We start from the raw sequence: 24,647 nt of genomic DNA, 5'->3' as shown, positions 1-24,647 counted from the left end.
TAGCCTTTTAAATGCATTTTTCTTCTTTTTTAAAAAAATCGATCCCGCTTCTGTGCTTTTAGCAGCAGCCTGAAACACAAAATTAAGCAGGTGAAACTTTTTGCACCACTCTCTAGCTCCATAGCAGGAAAACTAGACTTGCCTTCTTTCTGTGCTAGGCTGCAGTTACTGGATCATGACCTGTAGAAAACAGCTGACGTTCTGTGTGACTACCAGCACCATGGCAATCCGTTCCAATGTTTGCTTTCTCATGTAAAGCACAATGGCACTTACTCACAGGCAAGCATTCTTGGGATTGGTGCCTTGATATTAAAATATATAAAGTCTAGTTTTCACTATGCAGTATGGAAAAATAAGCTATTTTCATACTGAATGTCAGACAAGGTCATGTTTGATGCATTGGTAATGCATTTACCAGCATACCAAAGATGAGAACTCCCATTGTTCATTCTTTATCTGAAAATCTAACGATCCAAATCTGTAGGATAGCTCTTCCTTAAACAACTCTTCTCTTCCTCTGAAGTCACAGTTGTTGTGAAGTATCAATGCCCCCAAAGAATTTCTGAATAAACGAGGATGCCCTTGATTGCAAAATGTGATATTACTTTGGACTCTACTGTGAGGATTCTCAATTTCCCTGTGTATACATTGTTATGCTATAACTCAGGGGCAGCCCAAGATGTTTTGGTACCTGAGGCAAAATGTCCAGCTGCCACCCCCACAATGGGGTGTGATGCTCTGAAAGGGCAAAAGCCTTTGCTAAGCTTCACTACCAGGCCGGGGTGGGGGCAAACTCCATAAGGCAGTAGCGTGAAGTTAGTGGACTAGGGGGATTAGGCTAGCCACTCCTCTAAATGTTCCTGACAAATTAGAGTATTAAAGTATCCTTCCCAAAGCCTGGGAAGCTTCTGCCCAGCTTAGGGAGGGAAGTGTGATTCCTGTGCATGCAATGTCGCCTCCCAATCACCCTTGCAAGCTGGCACTTTCGGCCCTAACTGTTGTTAGAATTCCTGCTCTATGACTGCAGTCCTGGGATTGTTGTCTATCACATGATGGCATATGTTTTGACTCCACAGAGTGGGAAGTAACAGAGACAGGATGTTTCTTTTACTGTGTTCCGTGAAGTGGGACTATTGTCCTTTGTCCTTTTTCTCTTTGCTGTCTGATGCTTGAGAGAGAGGGAGCCATGTTGCAGTACTCCGTGTGAGTTTATATGTAAATAAAGTAGATTAGCCAAAATGCTGAGTTGCTGAGGTCTGTCACGCAAGTTGCGCAAACTCTGCAGATCCCTAAGTGTGCCGGTGTTGGTTGGCATCGGTTGCTGTGATGTTCAGGCTGAAGAAAGCTTTTGAAGTTACCAAACGATCGACCAGGAGGGAGGGAACATGCCAGTCGGGCACGTGACTCTGGCAGGGTCCTACTTGAGTGTAGGCTGAACTCCTGACAACTGTTCCCCTATGAAAAATTCCCCCGCATGCCACTGCCACAAGGGCATCCATGATGCCCCCCGTCTTGCCAAAACCTGGTGAGAGGGAGCTGTTCTGGAGACCTTTGCCTCTGGTCTTCCCTCACTCCTAGGGCAACGCTGAGTGGCGGGCGGGCCGCTTGGGTGATCTGCAGCTGCCAATGCATCCCTGGCCTGGGTTGCTTCTCTGGTGGCAGCGGAAGTGGTGGGGTAGTAGGGGTCCCTGAAGGGGTGCTGCATCTTGCATTTCCGCCACCTGAGGCGGCTGCTTCACCCTGCCTCATGTGTGGGCCGACTCTGCTATCACTACCTCTCTGTGCATCATACTGATGGGTGATGTTGGTGTAGGGGTGATCCATATAGGATTGGGATAAGGTGTGGGGTGGGGGGAATGAATCTAGAAAAAATACTTAGTGGCAGGCACTGCTGAACAAGAGCTATTGGTTTCTGCTGTTGTGCCTTTAAGAGCTATCTGATGCACAGTCTCCTATTAGGTGATTCTTTCCTGTCACATAGGGTTGCCATATTTCAAAAAGGATAAACCAGGACAGCCTGAAAGTTGTTGAGCTTTTCTAAAGAAAACCACTGAAACTGACTTGCCTAAGATCCAGGACAAAGCATCACCTTGTGGAAATTGCCCCCCGCCCAGGACATAAGTTCCGCCTTTGAAATGGTAATGTCCAGGGAAATCTGGACATAGGGCAGCCATGCTGTCACATCTATCTATGACTCAGCTACACAGGTCAATTTATAACATTATAAACCCATTCTAAAAATGTCACCCCAGATGTTGCTGTGGGGCAGAGTCAATGGCAGATTGCCTCAGAAGCTTTCTTCTCCTTCTCCTATAGCATTTTTAATAGCATTTTTTTTTGTGGTAGGATCGTGGGACTTCTGAGTAGCATTGAATAAAATATTGCGTGGGGCAGATAAGCCCTTCCTGCATAATCGATCACATGACACGGTGCATGCACACTATTTGAATGGCAATCCATATCAACTTTGGGAGGCCCTGGCCCCCTCAATTTTTTAATGGGGGGGAGCAAAGGTATCTCAGCCCCTAGGAGTTGGCTCCAGTTGATTGCTTTGAAGTCACTTCATCACTAGATGGGGGAAAATCGCCTTCCAACCGCCCCTCCCCGTCTTGTATTTTGCCAGAACTAGGCTTGCCATATGTCCTCCTTTTCCAGGACACGTCCTCCTTTTTCAGGGGTAGAGTTGTCACAGCGATGCATAGTCAAAGGTAGAAGCCGACTAGCGCGTCCTCCTTTTTTGGTTCTTCAAAATATGGCAACCCTGTGTAGCATTTAGTATTTCAAAATCACGGGGCTGTCAGCTAAGCTGGCAGGCATTCGGGTTGCGCTTGGGTGAAGTAGCCCCCAATGCCCATGCTGTGCACGTGCAGTCTGATCCTGCACCATCCAGGAAAACCCAGCGCAACGCGCGGCTCTTCTGCTAGGATAGACGACGCGCGCAGGATCGCCGCCTGAGCCTGCGCTTCTGCGCGCGCGTCCAGGCGCCCGCCGGCTGCGCTCCGGTTCCGACTTGGCGAAGTGGGCGCGCGCTTGCGCGGACGCCCCCGGCGGGTCCGGCGCGCCGAGGAATCCCCTCAGGGGAAAGCAGCGGTGTCTCTTTAAGGCGGGGAAGGTAGGGCGAGGCCCTTCTCCCCACACCGACGCCAGCCCGCCCGCCCGCTCGGCGAAAACTCCTCACAAATTGAGGAGCCAAGTGCCTCGAGGGAGCCCGGCGCCTGAAACCCTGAGGCGGAGAAGCCGGCGTCGAAAGCAGCCCCGCCGCGGTCCCGCGGCTCCCCTCAGCCGTCCACCGAGGAAGTGAGGAGGGAGGAGCAGCAGCAGCCGCGGCCCCGCCACCCCTCCTGCCCCGCCGAGCTCCTCCGTTTCGCTCGCCCCCTTCGCCCATGTCCCGCTCAAGCAAGCGAGCGCCCCGTCGCGGAGCTCCCCGGGGACGCCTGGCTGCGAAGCGAGGAGCCGCCGACGGGGCGAGCCTCTTCAGGAGGGATTAAGCGGGAGGTGGAGCGGACGAGAGGGGGGCGACCGAGCCGGGCGCGGAGCTTGCGCGCCTCCTCCTCCTCCTCCTCGCGCACTTTGTTTTTCCCGCCCTCGCAGCTGAGGAGGACGAGGGCCATGGCAGCGCCGGCGAAGCAGCAGCAGCAGCGCCGCGCCTGGAGTTTGGTCGCCGCGCCCGTGTTCTTCTCCGTCAGCTTCTGGCTCCTGTGCTCGGCTCCCCAGGTAAGAGAAGCCGCGTCCCGTCTCCCTCTCCCTCTGTTTCTCCCCTCGGCTCGGTTGTTAGCGCGGGGAGCCCCCTGTCGGGCGAACGACAGGTGGACACGCACGTGTGCATGCGCGCGGGCGCGGAGCAGGGGTTGCCTGAGGCCAGCAGAGGCTCCTGCGCGCACGGGTGAGCTTTTGGGAAAGACGTCTCTGTGTGAGGAAGAGGGGCTGGGATGCGTTCCTTGCCTGTAACTGCCCATGCTTGCTTGCTTACTTGCTACTGATCCGTGCCTGATTTACGTATAAGCTAAATAAGCTATAGCTTAGGACCCCACTCTCTTGGGGCCCCCAAAAAAATTTAAAGGAAAAAAAACACCTGGATGTACATTTCCAACATATAAGATAAAAAACAAATAGAATTAACCTACATACAGCAACAGTGTTTTGTGTTGTGAAGGCTCCCATTTCTTTATGTGCAAATGGCTTTAGATACCTATTAGGTCCATAAATTACCATATAGCATATATTCAACACAAAAAACAGCGACAAATTGTTGTTGACAAAGGACAGCTGGACATATAAAGGGCCCCATTACCTTCAGGAGCTTAGGTAAAGGGACCCCTGACCATTAGGTCCAGTCGTGACCGACTCTGGGGTTGTGGCGCTCATCTCGCTTTATTGGCCGAGGGAGCCGGTGTACAGCTTCTGGGTCATGTGGCCAGCCTGACTAAGCCGCTTCTGGCGAACCAGAGCAGTGCATGGAAATGCTGTTTACCGTCCCGCTGGAGCGCTACCTATTTATCTACTTGCACTTTGATGTGCTTTTGAACTGCTAGGTGGGCAGGAGCAGGGACCGAGCAACGGGAGCTCACCCCGTCGTGGGGATTCGAACCGCCGCCCTTCTGATTGGCAAGTCCTAGGCTCAGTGATTTAACCCACAGCACCACCTGCGTCCCTAGTACCACCCGTGTCCCTGTGCCTGATTTACCTATAAGCTAAACAAACTATAGCTTAGGACCCTTCTCTCTTGGGGGCCCCAAAAAAATTTAAAGAGGAAAAAACTGGGGGTACATTTCCAACATATAAGATAAAAAATAAAATAAAACCTACATACAGCAACAGTGTTTTGTGTTGTGTAGGCTCCTATTTGTTATGTGCAAATGGCTTTAGATACCTATGAGGTCCATAAATTACCATATAGCGTATATTCAACACAAAAAACACAGACAAACTGTTGTGGACAACGGACAGCTGGACATATAAAGGGCCCCATTACCTTCCGTAGCTTAGGGCCTCATCAAACCGAAATCCGCTCCCTGGGGTCCCTCTTAAAGTGAGGGATCTCTTTGGCCCCATACTGCTATGCACTGTCAGGCATGAGCGTAGCCATGGGGCGAAGGTTTTATGGGGGGGGGGACACAAAACCGAGTTACCTGCTACACAATCGGTCAGTTAGTTAAGTATTTTTATTTATTTACTTGATTTGGGGGGCAGCTGCCTCCCCAGCTATGCCCATGGTGTCAGGAGTTGTAATAATAGGCAGGGATGCCAGCTTGAATAAAATATTGGAGGGCCACGCAAGCTCCGCACTGCATAATCAATCACATAATCAATTATGTGCACACGCACAATTTCAATGGAAATACCCATCAACTTTTTTGGGAGGGTGAGCTCCATATTTTTTTTTGGGGGGGTGAAGGTCCATTGGCCCCTAGGAGTTGGCTCCTATGATAGAGAGTGTCTTGGGAACCTGAAGTTTGGGACAGGACAAGATTTCCTGCATCTCTTGTGGCTTCAAGAACTCTGCGCTTTTGCAGCTTAGGATGACTCCAAGCTGAGACTGACAGGTGTCATTTGCTTTTAGGAGATGATTCTTAAAGTTGTTTTAAAATAGCTGACCTTTTTGTTCCAGGACATGGCATTTCCAGGGAGCTTTGAACTATCAGAACATGACATGTGAACTTCAAGGAAGTGTCCTCTTCTTTGGATTTGCGGATCACCCCTTTGGTTTCTTTCAGAGATTCTAATAAGGGGTTAATTTCTGCCGTATACAGTGTCTGCTTCTCTGGTGTTTACAGAGGAGTTTTAGAGACTCTGTCCAGCTTCTGCATCTTGGTTTCTGAGTGCAAATAAGTGATAGCAAAGTTGTTGGTTTTTAATTTTAAAAACTGGCTTTCCGTCTGTGTTTAATGCCTGAATTCAGGATATGGTTATCCTCTTCAGTAAGAAGCAGAGGTTTCAAAACCTGCAGAATCTGGTGCAGCATTTCAGGGAAACTTGCCACTTTTTTTGCTGCAAATGGGTGTTGAGGATAGAGCTGTGTGTCCATCTCACTTGAGCGAATTTAGCAAAGCAGGTAAATTACCTTCTCTTTGGACCCAGCAAGGGCTGAAGTGGCTGGAAGGTTGAAGGGAAGAATCAGGACTCGTTTTGTGTCTAGCAGCTAACAGCAGAACTTGAAACTGATGTCGAAAACAGGAGGTGTTGCCAGATTAGCTGGTTTTCTTTGGAAACAATGAAACCCGAAAATTTCAAAAATAAACATTTTAAAAATATAAACACATTTCAATGCCACTTCACTTTTCCCAATGTCATTGAAAATGTTTTATTATTCAATGTGCCAAAAGTACCTATGTCTTGGTGGGTTGCGCCAGGCTGGATTATGCCAGCATCCTCTAATTTCAAATACGTACAGTCTTTGCAAATGCCACTGTGTAAATGGAGATGGCCTCCTTTCTCTGCCTGTACCACAAGAATCATAAATTTGGCATATCCCAGTCCCCAGAGTTCCAAAATAAAACCCCTAGTGTGAATTCTGCCAGATTCTATTTTTGTCCATTGTTTTAAATATAGGTCACATTCTCTTCCTAGAAGTACACCAATAGATTGCTGACTCTGCCATCTTAAATACAGTAGGCCTGCAACTTATGTGGGGGCTACGTTCTGGGGATCATGTGTATAGCCAAAATTGAGTAAAGTCAAAACCCATTGGGTTCCATGGTGGGTGGGATTGTCAAAGTCATTTTTCCCAGAACCCGTTTTCCCTTTCTGCCCCTTTTTAATTCTTAAAAATATTTTTTGCCACTTGTCTAAAGATGAAAGCACACACAGTTCTCAAACCTTTCTTGGATAGTTTGCCAGTTTGGCTGCAATAATAACAGCTAAAACCTAAAAATTCAGTATACTGAACAATTGCATTTATCAGCATGCCACGACTGCATTTTGGTGCACAGGTTAATAAATGGAAATTGAATGTTGGAGGGGAGGTTAGTAGAGTTGTTAAGAATGCAGTGTTGCATGGCTAGTGACTTGATTGATTTTCTAGCTTTGAGTCTGAATTCCTCCATATTACATGGAAGTAGGTTTCCAAGCTCTTTTACAAGGAATTCTGTCTTAATTTTGGACCCAAGATATGAGCCCCCTGGTACTGCATTGACTCTAGGTCTAAAGTCAATCTAGAGTCACTTTATCCCACTGATGATAAACGTCAGCCAAGCCTACATTGTATCTGCTTCAGTGTTTTCCTGTTTTTTCTTAACAACAAATACATTGTCAACAAAACTGGAAATAAAACTAGCGAAAAGGCACAAACATTTGTAAAAACTATGAAACACTGACTTTGAATAACGAACAGTGAAAGAATGCACAGTAAAGCTATGCTGTTGATGCCTTAAATGGACCACCCCAGTTCTGCCACCAGAAAACCTTCCCCGTGCAGTAATTTACCAAGGAAGACTAGGTAAGAATATATACATTTCTAAACTTCGAAATATAAGGACACAAACAGATGTCCTGTCCCTCTGGGGGACACCCAAGGGGACATGGGATACAGCAGATCTCCTTCTTTGCTGGTGGAGAGGAGATTCACCCTCACCTGCCTTCCTGTAACACCTGTGGAAAGGTATATCACTCTCAGTGCTCCAAGAGCAGAGAGAGAGAGAGAAAAGGGAGCACATTGGGGGAAGGCTTTGCATTTGCTGAATCCAAAGCCCCCTCTTGCTTGGACACAACCCTGAAATAGTGGGAAAGGCCTAGAGCTGGCATACTGGTTTTTCTTTCATGGGGAACCAGTGAGAGGAAAAAATATTAAAGAAAGGGATGGAGTGGCACAGGATGGTCAAAAGAAGGCAAAGAGCCGTCCCTTTCCCCTTCTACCTTTCTAGCACTAGCTCAGCAGGAGTCAATTGAAATAAACCTATTATTATTTTTTAAAAAATTAAAATATAGGTGTGGGGACCAAACTCCCAATCAACATGGATAAAGTGCTCTATTCCTGTTGTTTCTAGTTCAGGCAACCCCAAACTCAGCCCTCCAGATGTTTTGGGACTACAGTTCCCATCATCCCTGACCACTGCTGTTAGCTAGGGATGATGGGAGTTGTGGTCCCAAAACATATGGAGGACCGAGTTTGGGGATTCCTGCTCTAGTTCTTCTGGGGTCATGATGCTTCTGCCATGGAATGTCCCATACCTACCCCACATTGGGTTGTTCTGTCCGGCTATAAAGTACTGGAGAGCAAGTTCAACAGTTACAAAGCAGGGCCTTCTCTGTATTGGCATCCCATATTGTTGTCATGTATCTTGAAGGTAAAGGACCCCTGACAGTTAAGTCCAGTCATGAACGACTCAGGGGTTGAGGTGCTCACCTCGCTTTACGGGCCGAGGGAGCTGGCGTTTGTCCCCTGTCAGTTTTTCTGAGTCATGCAGCCAGCATGACTAAGCCGCTTCTGGCGAAATCAGAGCAGCGCACGGAAACACAGTTTACCTTCCCGCCGGAGTGGTACCTATTTATCTACTTGCACTTGACATGCTTTCGAACTGCTAGGTGGGCAGGAGCAGGGACCGAGCAACGGGAGCTCACCCCGTCATGGAGATTTGAACCGCTGACCTCCCGATCTGCAAGCCCAAGGCTCAGTGGTTTAGACCGCAGCGCCACCCGTGTCCCCTCTCATGTATCTTAGGGGGTACCAAATCATTATACACAGCAGCAGGGTCTGCCAAGGAGAGGAAAAGCTCAACTACATATCAAGTTTGCTGAGGCAAACAGAAAAATCACTGTTCTGCAAGTAGGTACCGGTACTGTTGTTGAAAACATCTATATATAAATACACACACACACACACACACACACACACACACACACACACGCAAGGCTGTTGTCACTCTGTAGTCTGTGTGGCTTCCAAATGATGGCATAGTGGCAGGCAGGTAATTAGAACATCTGTGTGTACAGGCAGTCTGCCCATGCAAACTGTTTAATAGTAGTAGGGGGCACTTCAGAGTGTGGTTTTATCAAACTGCTCTGTGAAGCAGCTCTCTCTCTCCTTTAAAAGAGGTTGGGGCAAGGTGTGGAAGTGGTTTGGGCAAGCTGCAAGGGGGCGGTTGAGGTATAAAGGAACAGGTATAAAGGGATGAGGTTTGGCCTGGGGTGGGGGAAGGCAGTGTCAGCAAAGGGAAAGGTGAGCAAGGGTGGCAGTCCCTAGTATTTAATATTGTATTAGTTGCATTCGAGTGAAATTTGTAATTCTTTCTGCCACTCCCCAATTACAATGCATACAGCCTGGTAAAGATGAAGTACATAGAAAGATGAAGTACTCGGGTTACAGATGCTTCAGGTTACGGACGCTTCAGGTTACAGACTCCGCTAACCCATAAATAGTATCTCAGGTTAAGAACTTTGCCCCAGGATGAGAACAGAAATCGTGTGGCAGCAGCATGAGGCCCCATTAGCTAAAGTGGTACCTCAGGTTAAGAACTGTTTCAGGTTAAGAACGGATCTCCGGAACGAATTAAGTTCTTAACCCAAGGTACCACTGTACAGTGGTACCTTGGTTTACGAACTTAATCCGTTTCGTAAGTCTGTTCTTAAACCAAAGCGTTCTTAAACCAAGGTGTACTTTCCCATGGCAGCGGGGACTCAATTTACAAATGGAACACACTCAACAGGAAGCGGAACATGTTCTGCTTCCAAGGCAAAGTTCGCAAACCAAAACACCTGCTTCCGGGTTTGCAGCGTTCTTAATCCAAGTTGTTCATAAAGTAAGCTGTTCTTAAACCAAGGTAACACTGTAGTGATCAGCGTGACAACTGTGTTTGTCTTGAGAGACAGCAAAGGGTTATGGAAATCTGAGATCGCGCTCATGTCACATAACAGCAGTTCACCCAGCTCCTGAGATCAACAAAGGCAAACTTATTCTTCTTGTACCGCCAGCAGGTGCAGATTGCTATACAGTGATGTGAGTCTTCTCTGTAGAGGTGCTCCAGCTGTGGAATTTACTCCTCCTGGAGGTACAGTTGGTCCCTACACTATTGGGCTTCTGGCATTAGGTTAAGATGGTATCTCTTAACCCAGGCCTTTGATAGAGCTTACCTTTCAGCCTTGCCTTCCTCACAGAGTTGTTGTGTGATAAAACAGAAGGTGGGGGGGGGCATGTATGCTGCATTGAGTTTCTGGGAGGAAAGACAAGATACAAGTGTTAGCCATATATATATAAAATATATCTGGTGCAGTCATCCTGGGGGCAGGAGAGCCACATAATTTTTCTCTTGGTCTGTTTGTGGAGGCTCTGCACAATCTGGTTTTTAAATTGAAAGGGGAATTGTGATTCCTAAATAGGGGCTATTTGGATGTACGGTTTACTTTTCCTAATAAAACACACTGGACATCTAAAAGATGAAGTTAGTTTTATAATCCCGGGGAAGTGAAGGTTGCATGGTATTTATTATAAACTGTGCAGGCTGCAGTAAATATTATGGGCTGTGGTTCTTAATTATCCTCTTGTGAGGAGGAATTTTTCTTCTTCCAGGGTATCAAGTACTCCTGTAGTCTCTCCTGTTTTGTTTTCAAATGAGTTTTTCGTTTCTTGAAAGCAGAATGTTGAGCTGGGTTGTGTCATTGTGTTTCCCATGGGTATAATTTACACGTACTTGATGTCATTTTAGTATTCTCTACAAGGTAGTTCCCTCTGCTTAGTCATGGAATCTCCGCTGCCCAGATGTTGATTCAGGGAAATGGATCATAGCTTAGCTTGTGGGGGGAGGGCTGTAGAATATCCTGCAGATGCAATGGAGCACAAACAAATCTAATTTAATTAACTTTTCTTGTTTTCTTAAAACTGAAAGTGAAGCTAGTGTGAGAACCCGCCCCTCCTGGTTACTCTTATTTGTTTTCGAGTCATCTCCAGATTAGTTTTTGTTTTTTTACAAAAACATAATTAAATCTGATCGCTTTGATATACTTCTTAATGTAAGGTTACACTTATTGAGAATAGTGTTGGATTGCATGGGCAAAATGCCACATCTTAAGTAATAAGATGTGAAAAGGTAGTAAAACATGACCACTCTGCCTGGTTGCTAACTGCGTCATCAAAATATGTTTAGAATTTTGTTTTTTTAAAAAATGTATTACTGTGCTGCTAGGACAGTTGGAAGCTTGTGAGCATGGTAGGCCTTAAAAGAGGGTGGTTGGAATCTGTGGCTGTCCGGTTTTGCTCCTTTCACCCCTGGTGACTGGATGTGCTCACTGGGGCTGCTGGAAACTGGAGTTGGAGAACACCAGGGAGGCTGCAGGTTCTGAACCTTAAAATCTCAAATCGATAGTTGGCTGGTGGGTAAGGTAGAGGCAGTTCTCATTTGTATGGCCAAAAACTTTAATTAGTGCAGCTAAAATGTCACATTTGTTCACTTTTAAAATCTGCTTTTGGTTTTTACATTATACCTGCAGTGTGAAATTAAAAACACAAATACTTAACTTTCCTTCTGACAACGGGTGGTAGCCTTCCTTTGGGAAAATAGCAACCGCATGGTCCAGCATGGAGTTTGAAAACTTCGGTTGCATTCTTCAGAAGGGAAAGGGTTTGCTCCGAGCTGTCTTAAGTGCTGAAGAAGAAACAGCTGGTGCACAGCTGGGTCATGCTACCTGATCGTCAAGAATACCTCTGTTTCAACCTATGTAAATATCAGACTTTTATTGTTGGAGAAGTTTCTGTGTTGTGTGTGTGTGTGTGTGTGTGAGAGAGAGAGAGAGAGAGAGAGAGAGAGAGAGATGGTATATTAATTTTTTTGTCTAGATTCTGGTACTTTTTGAGTTAAGGTAAAGGTAAAGGGACCGACCCCTGACCATTAGGTCCAGTCGTGACTGACTCTGGGGTTACGCGCTCATCTCGCTCTATAGGCTGAGGGAGCCGGCATACAGCTTCTAGGTCATGTGGCCAGCATGACTAAGCCACTCCTGGCGAACCAGAGCAGCGCACGGAAACGCCGTTTACCTTCCTGCCAGAACCGTACCTATTTATCTACTTGCACTTTGACGTGCTTTCAAACTGCTAAGTTGGCAGGAGCAGGGACCGAGCAATGGGAGCTCACCCCATCACGGGGATTTGAACCACCAACCTTCTGATCGGCAAGTCCTAGGCTCTGTGGTTTAACCCACAGCGCCACCCGTGTCCCACACTTTTTGAGTTCGCGCTGTGTTAAAAAGCAGGAAAGTCATTCTGTGTGCAGGCTTCTACAAATAATGCTCATCGTAAGAAGTGTGGCACTGCCACTCTGGTGAGTGTGATGAGTGAAAAGCCTTCCTGCCAACTTTGAAGTGGCAGAGGCAGGTGGAGGTCATCCATGCAGCTTCAATGTTGGGAGGAAAGCTGGGGAAGGTGGTTGCAAGCATGCTCTCCATCTCGATTTCCCACATACCGCTGAGCCCTAACTGCCTGTAATGACTGACACAATCGCCTCCTTTTTTTTAATCACAAGAAGAGGAGAAAAAGAGATGACGAAGGGGGTCTGTAAGCCTCTCCTATGAACATGGGCTAAAGCCTGGATGGACTGCTCCTCCCTTTTCCACAAGAAATATTGCCAGAGATTCCTTTGCTGTTGGGTGGAGATTATTGACGTCATACAGCTGGCAGGTGGAATGAGCACAGTTTTTGGCTTGGGTAAGCAGGCCCAGCCAAAAACTCCAAGTGCATGAAGGTACATACAATTGAGATTACAAGCATAGAAAACTAAGGAGGTTTTTGTGTGTGTGTGTTTTTAGAGTGAGTAAGCGGGAACTTCAGGATTGAATAAAGTCAGGTAGAGTGAATGGTCACTGAATGCCTTGTTTCCATGTAGTCTTCTTCGGTGGCTCGATGCGCATTGAGGATTGTGCTCAATGCTAATCACTGGGAATATTGTTGACAGGATCAGCAGGACTGAGTCACAAAACGCTTGTCATCTTCAAGAACCATCCTCCATCACTACAGAATTTGGAATGTCTGTATTAAAGTTAAAATACCTTTCTGTGACTTTTGATGCCAGGTGCCACTAATTCAATTCCAAGGAGTAAGACACGCATGTTCAGTAGTTTCATAGGTGAGGTGCCACTACTATCCTTATTTGTTGCAGCAGTTTCTACAACAGTAGGTAACTTTGTCTTTTAATATACAGTGGTACCTCTGGTTGCAAATGGGATCTGTTCCGGAGGCCCATTCACAACATGAAAAGAGAGCAACCTGCAGCGGCGTGCCTGTGCACGCGCGGGTTGCGATTCGCTGCTTCTGTGCATGCGCGTGGCGTCATTTTGTGCTTCTGTGCATGTGCAAGTGGCGAAACCCGGAAGTAACCCTTTCCAGACAAAGTTGTGTATAGAGCCAGTGTGGTGTAGTGGTTAAGAGCGGTGGACTTGTAATCTGGTGAACCGGGTTTGCTTCCCCGCTCCTCCACATGCAGCTGCTGGGTGACCTTGGGCTAGTCACACTTCTCTGAAGTCTCTCAGCCCCACTCACCTCACAGAGTGTTTGTTGTGGGGGAGGAAGGGAAAGGAGAATGTTAGCTGCTTTGAGACTCCTTCGGGTAGTGATAAAGCGGGATATCAAATTCAAACTCTTCTTCTTCTTCTATAGATCATATGCCCAGACATTATTTGTACATAAAGGTATGCATGCCATTGTTGCTTTATACAAAATGCTACGCTTGCGTTAACAGTGATGCAAGCCCAAGCCTTGTCCCCATGTTTCTCTTTTATAAGGGGTACAAACTAGAGTACAGAGAACACATTCCTGGTCATTTGTGAGAGTCTCTTTCGTAACCAGTCTTTTATTCAATGAGACATTTTTAAAATCTCTTCTATTTTTTCAAATGTTTTAATTCTGGATTGTGTGCGATTATATGCAGTGTTCATACTTCACCTAAGGACGAAGCTATAGTTGTGGGCAATTGCTTGGATAGGAAAATAATACGCAGGCTGTGCAGAATACTTATGACATACTTTCATTAATAATGTACTTAACAGGGAATTTAGGGTGTCATATCTCCCATGGGCATAATGGATGCAGTCCTGTTCTGAAGGATATCCCATTTTTGCTGTCTTCCCCTCTTTAGCCAACCTTGACTATTGTGGTACTTTGGACGAGCTCCTTCTTCACCATATCATTCAGGGAATTTTGCTGTTTGGCCAAAAGCAGAGCAAAGAGCCTAGTTTGTCAGGATAAATGACAAAGCAAGCAACTGTTGAGATACCGTAAGCACAAGGATAGCTACCCAATTATGCACAGTTCATGTATTAAAAGTTTGCACAAAAAATGGGTCATGTGTTTGGTTCCTAAGAATGAAGTCAACTCTGAGAATGCCTATCACACATGTGGCAGTTGAAAAAGCTCTTATTGATCCTTCAAAGGCTTGAAGCAGAGCTTAGTATGACAGATATGATGAATCACAAAGGAACTATTGGCTCAGAAGGAACATATGGAGCTTGTATTTGGACCTTGGAGGTTGGAGTAATGAGGAGCAAGTCACAGATGGAGACTATCTGGACAGCTCCCCAAGGAAAAACATGCAAAGAAGGTTTGGGGGTGATAGAGTACTGTCAATAGCCCTGTAAATGAATATTGATGTACATTCCTTTCCTGTATTTGTTGAGGGTGGAATGGAACTGAACCATGGTGCTGCCTGACGAGAAAAGCCATCAGCCAATCATGGGATGATGGGTAATTTGCTATTTTAACATTTTAAACTTGGAGCAGATGTTGGATTCTTGACAAAGACAGATGGAGCACCTTCAATTGATGTATCTGCCGTTTTACTCCCACCGCCATTCTAATACAAGGCAGTCTACAATTCTTACTCCTAACGCGGCATTGCAAAGTTACAGTACAATGAGTTTGCAATGTCAAGTACCAGGTGAGAAAAATCGACCCATTATTTAACTTGTCTGTTTGACAAATGTATCAAGCAAAGACCACACAGATGGAAACGTGTGATTTGGCATTGCCATGGTTAAGGAAATAAAAAAAATAAAGCATGAACTTGCTTAAGAGTGCTGTTGCAGTTATGGTGTGACCCCCAAAGCCCCATTTCAAATCTTACTTTGGGCAAGTAGTGATTCTTTTGTGCTCAGTTCCCTGGGTGTGATATAGAAAAAAATAAAACTGGTCTTGCTTCCACAGTTGTTGTGAAGAATAGTCAGGTAAAGATTAAACATGCACAGATTACTTGAAGTTTGAAAAAGAAGTAGACCAGACAAGGAAAAGAACTATCAGAATAGTCTAGGCTTGATTTTTCTTAATGTTATTCAGGATTTCTGTAAGTATTGCTTTGAATCCCCTTCTTTGGAGGAATAGATAACTGAATGGATGCAGCTACGGATACTGATAAAAATGTAGTTTGTGCAGGATGTCTTTTTATAAATTTTGATTTAATAAATTTGCATACGAATAAAATAATGGTAACACAGGATAAATCATTTTTATTTATTGGATTATGTCTTGAGAGGCACCATCCTTAGAGAGAAGGGCGATGGAATGCAACCTGCAACCCACCTATTTTTTTATAAGTCCACATATTAAAATAATTAACAGTTCCATAAAACTGTGCAGCCTGGTTCACCAAGGACATCTTTTTATGGAAAGGCTTTAATTGATTTATAGTTAGGCGAACTAGTGTCACAGCCTTAACTTTCCCCATTATAAAGCCTCTCCTCCTTGCAGAGGGGAAGGAGTTGTGAGTGGGAGCCATTTCCCGCGTTGGCAGGGGGCATTTCGGCCCTTGCCCAGCCATCCTGGCTGCCACGCCACACCCCCAGGTAGCCAACCAACCAGGTGGAGGCTTGGGGGCGGGGTTTCACTGCTCGAATGCAGCCGTGGCAGCACTTCCCATCCATTGTGCTGCTGCCTTTCGTCGGATCACCCTCCCACCCTCCCTCTAGTTCATTGCTTGGTTCTTGACATTGCTATGGACCTGTGGTTGGTCGCCTTGGTTGGCCAAGGGGCCTGGTAGGAATTTTTATCCAACTGGAAAATTGGCACCAGCCACTTGGTTTTTCGCCTACCTCGTAGCAAATTGTCACAACTTTTTGGTATTGGTGGTTAGGCATTGGAATATGTTTGTGTATTGGAGGGCAGGGTGTGGCCATCGCCTACCCCTCCACTTTATGGGTATTCCATTAAAGGAATCCAGCAGTCGTGGATCCTGTCTGACGCCCTTGGGCCAAAAGTGACTTGTCGACCCTTGAAGGCTAGCAAAGAAATTTATTATGGCATAGACTTTCATGGAATCATAGAATTGTAGAGTTGGTGGGACCCCAAGAGTCATCTAGGCTAACCCCCTGCAATCCAGGAATCTCAGCTAAAGCACCCAAGACAGATGGCCATCCAACCTCTGCAATGAAAGAGAGTCCACAACTTCCCAAGGGAGTCCATTACACTGCCAAACAGCTCTTGTTGTTATAGCCAGCTGGACAGCTGCTGCAAGAAGCAACAGATCTATATAGCATGGCAGCTGCTGTTCCTTTAAAGAAACCAGCATATTGCTAGATCTTCCACCTTCTATGGTAGAACAACAGCTTGGGGGTCTGGTTTTAAAAATATTTGAAGTGTAAATAAAAAGTTATCCTTAAAAGGTTTTTTTTGTGCTCATCAATGCCTGTAGCTGTTTATTTTATATCAGATTATTTTCAATTGGTGTTACTTTGTTGTTCCATTCAGTTGCATTGTGCATGGTGATTGGGTAAGGGTCTAAGGGAAGGTAGCATTTGCTGGAGTGAAAAATGGTCATTTATTTAGCAGCAGCCTATTTATTATATGTTAAAGGGTGGGAAAATGCTATGGTGCCCAGGTCTCCAGCAAATAATGAGTGACAGTTGTCCCATCTCTTGGCTCCCACCTCCCAAAAACTCATATGCTTTAAGTCAGCTAATATTTCATATATAGTTCACCTTCATTGTGGTTCAAGTCCATGGTGCATCTTTTAATAGGTGCATCCCAGTGTTATTTGATGTTATATGCCATGGAGACCAATGGGACAAATTTGTGATGATAGATAACACTTAGGACAGTGTTTCCCAACCTTGGATCTACAATTTCCACCATCCCTGACCACTGGTCTTGCTTGCTAGGGATGATGGGAGTTGTAGTCCAAAAATAGCTGTAGATCCATGATTGGGAAGCAGTGACTTGGGGCATTGCTAGAGCTCTAAGACTAGATGCATCCATAACTTTGTTTCTGTGCCATTCTTTGCAACAAAACGAGAGTGGAGATGTCCCTAAAAATGTGTTCCTCCTTACTTTGTATGTAGATAGTCAGGCTTCCTCCTTTCTCTGTGATGCTGTCTGCAAATAGTGCAAACCTTCGAAATTCATACACAGAAACTGACCTTTTATGGACATACTAATGTGTCCTGTGTGTATTTAATCTTTTGAAGAAGAAACTCTCATGTAGGCACTATTGGCAAAGGAATACAAGTGTGAGTCAGAAAGCTTAAAATGGAGAGTTATCTCTTTTTTCAGAAGGGAGGAGTGATAAATGAGCATTTGTTTCCTGACAGTTACAGATCTCCTGTTTCTTGATAAACTGCTTGTGATCCCCCACACTTGACTCTTAGTTCAAATGTATTCCCCGCAACACTCCCCACCCAACACCCATGCACACACATCAAATATATAACAATTATATTATATTTGTAAATATTTATATTGTGTAAATATGAACTAAGGGAAAGAATAGAACAAAAAATTGTGCGCCAAACAGTGGCAAATAATTTCCTATGAAATATTTTCCTATGCTTGGACTAGAGAGTATTTCAGAGCTTCCTTTTCACTGAGGAAGCAATGCTTTTATACTACTCAGTAAAAGATTTTCCTGTTTGATGGGAAGTTAATTGGCTGCTTTTGTTCATGCACCTGTAAATAATATTTCAATTTGGCCATTAGCATGAATCCTCGCTTTCCCTCAGGATTCTCTTAGTGTTGATATGTTTTTGTTTTCCATTATTATGTGACATTTACTCCTTATCCTCCTGTTTTACTGATACTTCCATGTGATTCAGTAAAAAAACAAACAGGTGCTTGCACCATAGGGGACAACTCCAGACATCCCGCACAAACCATATAATTCTGGGGGCTGGGAACCCACAAAGTCAACGAAAACAGCTAGCAGGCGGCAGTGGTGCTGCCTCTGAGAGAGCAGTTCAGCTCTGCCTTCCACGGCCAGCAAGCGAGGCACCCTTTTACATGGGGAGGGGCTCGGATGTAGAAGCAGTCTCTCTGCCTCCGAGCCTGAGCCCATCCTCACGGAAAAGGGTGTCTCCTTTGCTGTGGATAGGAGGGGGAAGAGGAGTAATCCCTGCTGGCCACCGAAACGTGGATGTCACGCACACATGCCTGCATGTAGTTCATGTGATGTCATGCAATGGGAGCTCACCCCGTCACAGGGATTCGAACCGCCGACCTTCTGATCAGCAAGCCCTAGGCTCTGTGGTTTAACCCACAGCGCCACCCGCGTCCCTCCCAGTGTAATAGTAATGTAAATTACAGAGCAATCTAACCCCCTCATCTTTCGTGCTGGGTGGTGCTTGGATGGGGAAGACATGTTCCTCATCTTACCCCTGCCTGGCTCCACCAGGTTCTGCTCTTGATGGGAGCCCCTACTGTGGTTGAGAAGTGCCCCAATAGCAGGTAGAAACCTATCATCACCATCATCTTAAGTGGTGGTAGCCAATGGAACCTATCAAATGGGTCATTGGGGGGCAGGAAGCATGTGAGGTGGCATGTGATCTGCTGGGTCCCGTGGAGACCGTGTCTTATGGGGAATCTAAAAATGACTATGCCTCTTTTTCTGTTTTGATATAAGTGGATTAAATTTGTAGGCACAGGAGCCCCTCCAGAGTAGGCAATGCAAACACTTTTCACCCTGTCTCATCTGGAGAGATTAATCTCATTCCTCAAAACAGACTCTTACCCTGAGGGGAATCGAGAACAGGCACCCACACACCTGATGCTCAGTGGTTAAGAGCAGTGAACTTGTAATGTGGTGAACCGGGTTCGCTTCCCCACTCCTCCACATGCAGCTGCTGGGTGACCTTGGGCTAGTCACACTTCTTTGAAGTCTCTCAGCCTCACTCACCTCACAGAGTGTTTGTTGTGGGGGAGGAAGGGAAAGGACAATGTTAGCCGCTTTGAGACTCCTTCGGGTAGTGATAAAGCGGGATATCAAATCCAAACTCTTCTTCTTCTTCTTCTTCTTCTTCTTCTTCTTCTTCTTCTTCTTCTTCTTCTTCTTTGGAACCACCCCAAACAATCACATAAAAGCAGAACTAGTCTCATTTAAAGAACAATAATGCCACAAGAAAAACAAACAAACAAATAATAAAACTAATCTACAGACCATTTTTGTTTAAGCATCTTGTCCTTAAGATATCAGTTAGTCAGAACAGTTCTTCTGCAGCTACATCTTTTCATGAACCTCCCTGCTATGATGCTAATTGTCTATCATTTATGAAAATTTCACCCATTACTTTCCTAAAGGGTTTTATTAGAGACTCTGCAAATGTTTTGTAATACACTAATGGCACCAGGCAGAGGGCCTTCTCAGTAGTGGTGCCCACCCTGTGGAATGCCCTCCCACCAGATGTCAAGGAAATAAACAACTATCTGACTTTTAGAAGACATCTGAAGGCAGCCTTGTACAGGGAAGTTTTTAATGTTTGATGTTTTATAGTGTTTTTAATATTATGTTAGAAGCCGCCCAGAGTGGCCGGGGAGGCCCGACTAGATGGGTGGGGTATAAGTATTATTATTATTATTATGGCAGTCTAATGGCCACTGATATTTTCCCCCTGAAGCAAAAGCATCCAGGGCCTGTTGATTCTCTTAGCCTAGTTTTTAGCTAAAATAAAAAAAGAAAATTAAATTATTTACTTATTATCAGGTTTATTTATAAAGTTTTGGAATAATACATCAGTAATCCACTCAGTGTGTTGACTAATGCCTCTTTTTAATGGTGGAATCTGCTTTTATATATGTTGTTATTTCAGTTGATAAGACAGCAGCTTTCCTTCTTTGTTTCCCCAGTCAAATGTTCTTTAGCAAAATGTAATTGATTGTCTGAATTTTATAGGCTTCTAATAACTGACTGCTTTGGGGTTTTCTGCATATACTTAATTTGCTAACAGCACTGTTGTTTCCCCAAATTAAGATTCTAACTTCATTCTCTATCTTTAATATAAATTTTGCCCATGTCCTCTACTGCTCCTGCTGTTTTCTGAAGTGGCAAAGTGTTATTAATAGTGAAAGGATCCATTAATTCAGCTTGCATTTCCTATTACTTCCGGGTTTAATAGGAAAAACTCAACCTCCTTTCACCCCATTAAATAATTCCACTGAAATCAGGTTATGGTCTACATATGTCACTGTTTCAATTTTAACTTGATTTGTTTTTTACATTAAAGTAGGTGTTATCCAGAACACTTCTATTTTAGTGTATGTGTTAAAATATGTAGAATAAAAGGTATAATCTTCCATTTGTGTTCCCGGTGCCTCCAAATACTGTTCAGCATTAACAGCTCCATATATTCATGAAGTATTTCAGGTAATATTATAGAGCAGTTATTTTTATCCTTAGATTTATCCTTGGCAGGGTTGAATATCCCATTCATATTCCCAGTTAGGTTTTCTCCTTCTGCTATGTCATTCCTTTTTCTTTATAAATTCTCCTAGGACTTAATTTGTCCATCATTTGGAGCATAAATGTTTCCCATTGTTAATTTCCCAATAGGGCTATTTAACTTCAAGAAGACAAATCTCCCTTCTGTATCAACTGCTTGTTTTCCTGCTACCTATTCTTGGTCTTGTTTACCAGTGCCTTAACTTTTTAGTTACGCATAAAAGATCTCTGTTCCTAAGAATTTTGTTGCTAATCAGTCCTATTCATTTCCAGCTGCTCCTTTTTTAATTATGTTTTCTCCCATCTCTTTCTAACTTCTAAATTATTTTGCTATTAAAAAAAAAATCTCCAGTTGTTAACTGTATCATTTCTTCATCTCTAATTTCTTTATTTTGGTGTCATCTTATAATAATTTTCAAATGTCCCCCGAAGAACCATTTTTTCCTCATTAGCCTATCTGACCCATCACTCCATACTTCCTTTCATAATATTAAACTACACTATAAGCCAATGTAATCCTAAAACATAACCTTCTCTAGCTACACAAACGTAAAGGTAAAGGACTCCTGGACAGTTGAGTCCAGTCAAAATCGACCATGGGGTTGGTGCCCATCTTTGCTTTAGGCTGAGGGAACCAGTGTTTGTCTGCAGAAAGCTTTTCCTGGTCATGTGGCCAGCATGACTAAACCGCTTCTGGTGCAACAGAACACTGTGACGGAAACCAGAGCGCACGGAAACACTGTTTACCTTCCCGCCGGAGCAGTACCTATTTATCTACCTGCACTGGCATGCTTTTGAACTGCTAGGTTGGCAGGAGCTGGGACATAGCAATGGGAACTCACTCTGCCGTGGCAATTCGAACCGCCGACCCTCCGATGGGCAAGCCCAAGAGGCTCAGTGGTTTAGACCACAGCGCAACCTGTATCCTGCTAGCTGCACAAATACTTAACTAGGTAAATGACAAGTAATGTATAATCCAGTTCCTCCAATCAGTGGCGTAGCGTGGGGGGTGCAGGGGGGGCCGGCCACACCAGGCGCAACATCTGGGGGTTAGGGTTAGGGGGCGCAAATCCACGGGTTAGGGGGCGCAAATTACTTGCCTTGCCCCGGGTGCTGACAACCCACGCTACGCCACTGCCTCCAATTGTACTGATACATTAATTGGGGAAAAAACACACAAACCGAAGCAAATCAAAACCACTCCAACCTCTTCATTAATGAAAGTACAGAATTGTATAGTAAATTCAATAACAAACTGGAAAAGACTATAGTGATAAGAAAAAACAAACACTTAGGAAAAGCTGATCATTGAAAGGTTAGGTTATACGATAGTTCATCAGAAGGTTAATGCATTGGTAGAAGACCTCCTTAGCAGATTAGTTCTGTAGATAAATGATAATTTTCACATGACTATTAGTTCATTAAAAACTTAGAATATTATTATTGTAGGCCTGGTGCCTTGATGCTTTTGTTGTAATTATGGGTATGTTTTAAGTACTCTACATGTCCCCAACATGTGGTTGAAATGTACCTTCTACTTCTTTACGTCTCCAACAAATACTTGACTCAGGTTTATACGTTTTTGCTTATTTACTTGGTGTCCAAAAGCTGTTCCTATTCCTATTCCTATTCCATCCTCCCCTATCTCTCAGCTCTGCCTGTTCCTTCATCCCCATATTTTTTTGTTTTTGTTTTAGCAGCCAGTCAGTATATTCTAACTTGGTAGTGCTGCCTTGCTTTCCGTAACATTATCTGCTATGGCTGAGAAAGCTTTACTTTCTGTGTACAAGTAATCCCATTTATCTAGAGATAAGTGTGCTTAATGAAACTCTAAATTCAAGAAAGAGAAGGGGGCATTATTCATTCAGGAAGTTCACTTAAAATATAGGCTTTTATTATTGAGCTTCCAGGGCACTGCTGCATTCCGGGGCTACCATTAGTCTTTCGTAGCATCCTTGCTTTGGACGTTAGTATGTAGGGCTGGACATGTCCCAATCAGTTTAGAGTTGATGGAGCTGAAACTCATACAGAGGACCAAACAGAGGAACACAGAGTAGGGTTTTTTTAATATAAGAAACCCAACATGGTAGTCTGCCAAAAAGCCGAATTCTAATTAGTTTCTCTGAGCTGCTTATGTTTTCCTATAGAAGACTGACCTTACTTGTCATGTGTTACCTGGCTGTTGCTAAATTTTTGACCTGTACTTTCATTTCCAAAGTGGCATGTGGATGAATGTGACTTGAGAATGACTGTACCGGTCTGAGCTATTATCATTGCCTCATAAAACAAATGTTGCTTATATGTTTAAAATATAGAATTGTGTCCCATGCCAAGTTATTCATGCAAAACTGATCCCCCCCCAGTGTTTTGGAAGAAGGAAATGTTCAGCACCATGGACCACATTGGGTTATGCAAGTTAGCTACCTCTTATTTTGAATCACATTATACTGTTTCTATAAACTTGTGTAAACTTAGTTGATGCCTGGAAATGACTACAGGCTCCTCAGACAGTTTTTCAGTTTGGAATCAGGCAGAGAAATTCTTAATGATATTTGAGCAGAATGCTGAGTTTAAGATGTTAATTAGAATGATGTGTGTAGATGTATCTTGAAGCATTTGAATCAGAATTCATTGAAATAAAAAACAGTTTCTGCCTATGGACACGATCCAATCATTATTGGATTTTTCACAAAGCAGCAAGCAGTCAAGGCTAAAGAATCACTTGGGTTATAATTTAGGCTTTTTAAAAATAAAAAAACACTAGCCATTGATTGTACCACATGAAAGCTTGTTACTGCTATCCTGGTTCAAGTCTCTCATAACAGCCTTATATTAAATTTAAAAACCATGGAGCTTGGAGATAGTACTCCATGACACCAAACTGTAGCTCAGATTAAAAATAATCAGAACATTTGTGAAACTACAATGCCAGAAAAACTACATAAGTATAATAATATGAATTTGCATTGTAACAACAGGTGACTGGAAAATACAACTTCCAGTATATCACCCTATGGACATCTTCATAGAACTTTAAAAGGCAGAGATAGAATTAGTGTAATAATTGCTGATATTTAGCTGATTATCCTTACAGTAGGCAAGAGAGCAGCAGAAGCAAGCTAATAGATACGAACATTTGTGGCTAAAGTGGGCTGGCAAGTGATGCATACTTTAATAAATCAGGGATGGCTAACCTACGGTATTTCAGATGTTGGGACCCAGCAGCCTCTGCCAGCATGGCCAATGGTCAAGGACGATGGGGAATGTTGTCCAGCAACCACAGATTATCCTATAGATATCCATAAGTACATATTATACACCCATTTTCTTAGGGTTCATTGCTTCTATTTTAATGGTGTCTGGAATTTAACCTTCTTCAAAAACGGACACTAATCTGGTAATCCTATGATCTCTTATCTGGAAGTAAGTCCACTGAAGTTGAACACAGTGAGATTTACTTCTAAGTAAAAATCAGCCACGAGGGCTCACTGGAAGGACAGATCCTGAAGCTGAGTCTCCAAGACTTTGGCCACCTCCTGAGAAGAGAAGGCTCCCTAGAAAAGACCCTGATGTTGGGAAAGATGGAGGGCACAAGGAGAAGGGGACGACAGAGGACGAGATGCTTGGACAGTGTTCTCAAAGCTACCAGCATGAGTTTAACCAAACTGCGGGAGGCAGTGGAAGACAGGAGTGCCTGGCGTGCTCTGGTCCATGGGGTCACGAAGAGGCAGACACGACTAAACGACTAAACAATAACAACAACAACAACAACAACAAATATGAACAGGATTGCATTACAGAACTCTCTACAGTGGTACCTCGTACAGTGGTATGCTCAGAAACCCAAGTGTGGCTTCTGATTGGTTGCAGGAAGCTCTTGCAGCCAATCAGAAGCCATGGAAGCAGCACCAGATGTTCAGGTTCCAAAGAACATTTGCAAACTGTAACACTTCTGGGTTTGCAGTGTTTAGAAGCCAAAACATCCGAGTACCAAGGTGTTCGGAAGCCAACGTACGGCTGTAATTCCCATAGAAGCTT

General features: G+C 44.3%; 1 protein-coding gene across 2 annotated transcripts in view; it reads left to right on the top strand.

Moving 5' to 3' along the window:
- Positions 1-2,953: 2,953 nt before the first annotated feature.
- ADAMTSL1 (ADAMTS like 1) overlaps positions 2,954-24,647 on the top strand; it is a 494,294-nt gene continuing 472,600 nt past the window's right edge. The window contains exon 1 of one of the 2 annotated variants that reach the window (XM_083482208.1): positions 2,954-3,714. In XM_083482208.1, coding sequence (XP_083338334.1) covers positions 3,610-3,714 — 105 coding nt within the window. In that variant the 5' untranslated portion in view covers positions 2,954-3,609. The remainder of the gene's footprint in view (positions 3,715-24,647) is intronic. The other variant, XM_083482210.1, reaches the window with a different exon arrangement.

Source organism: Podarcis liolepis (assembly GCF_965112155.1).
Source record: "Podarcis liolepis genome assembly, chromosome: 17".
NCBI lineage: Eukaryota > Metazoa > Chordata > Lepidosauria > Squamata > Lacertidae > Podarcis > Podarcis liolepis.
Note: the sequence above shows the minus strand (reverse complement) of the source record. Positions and strands in the feature narration are given on the sequence as shown.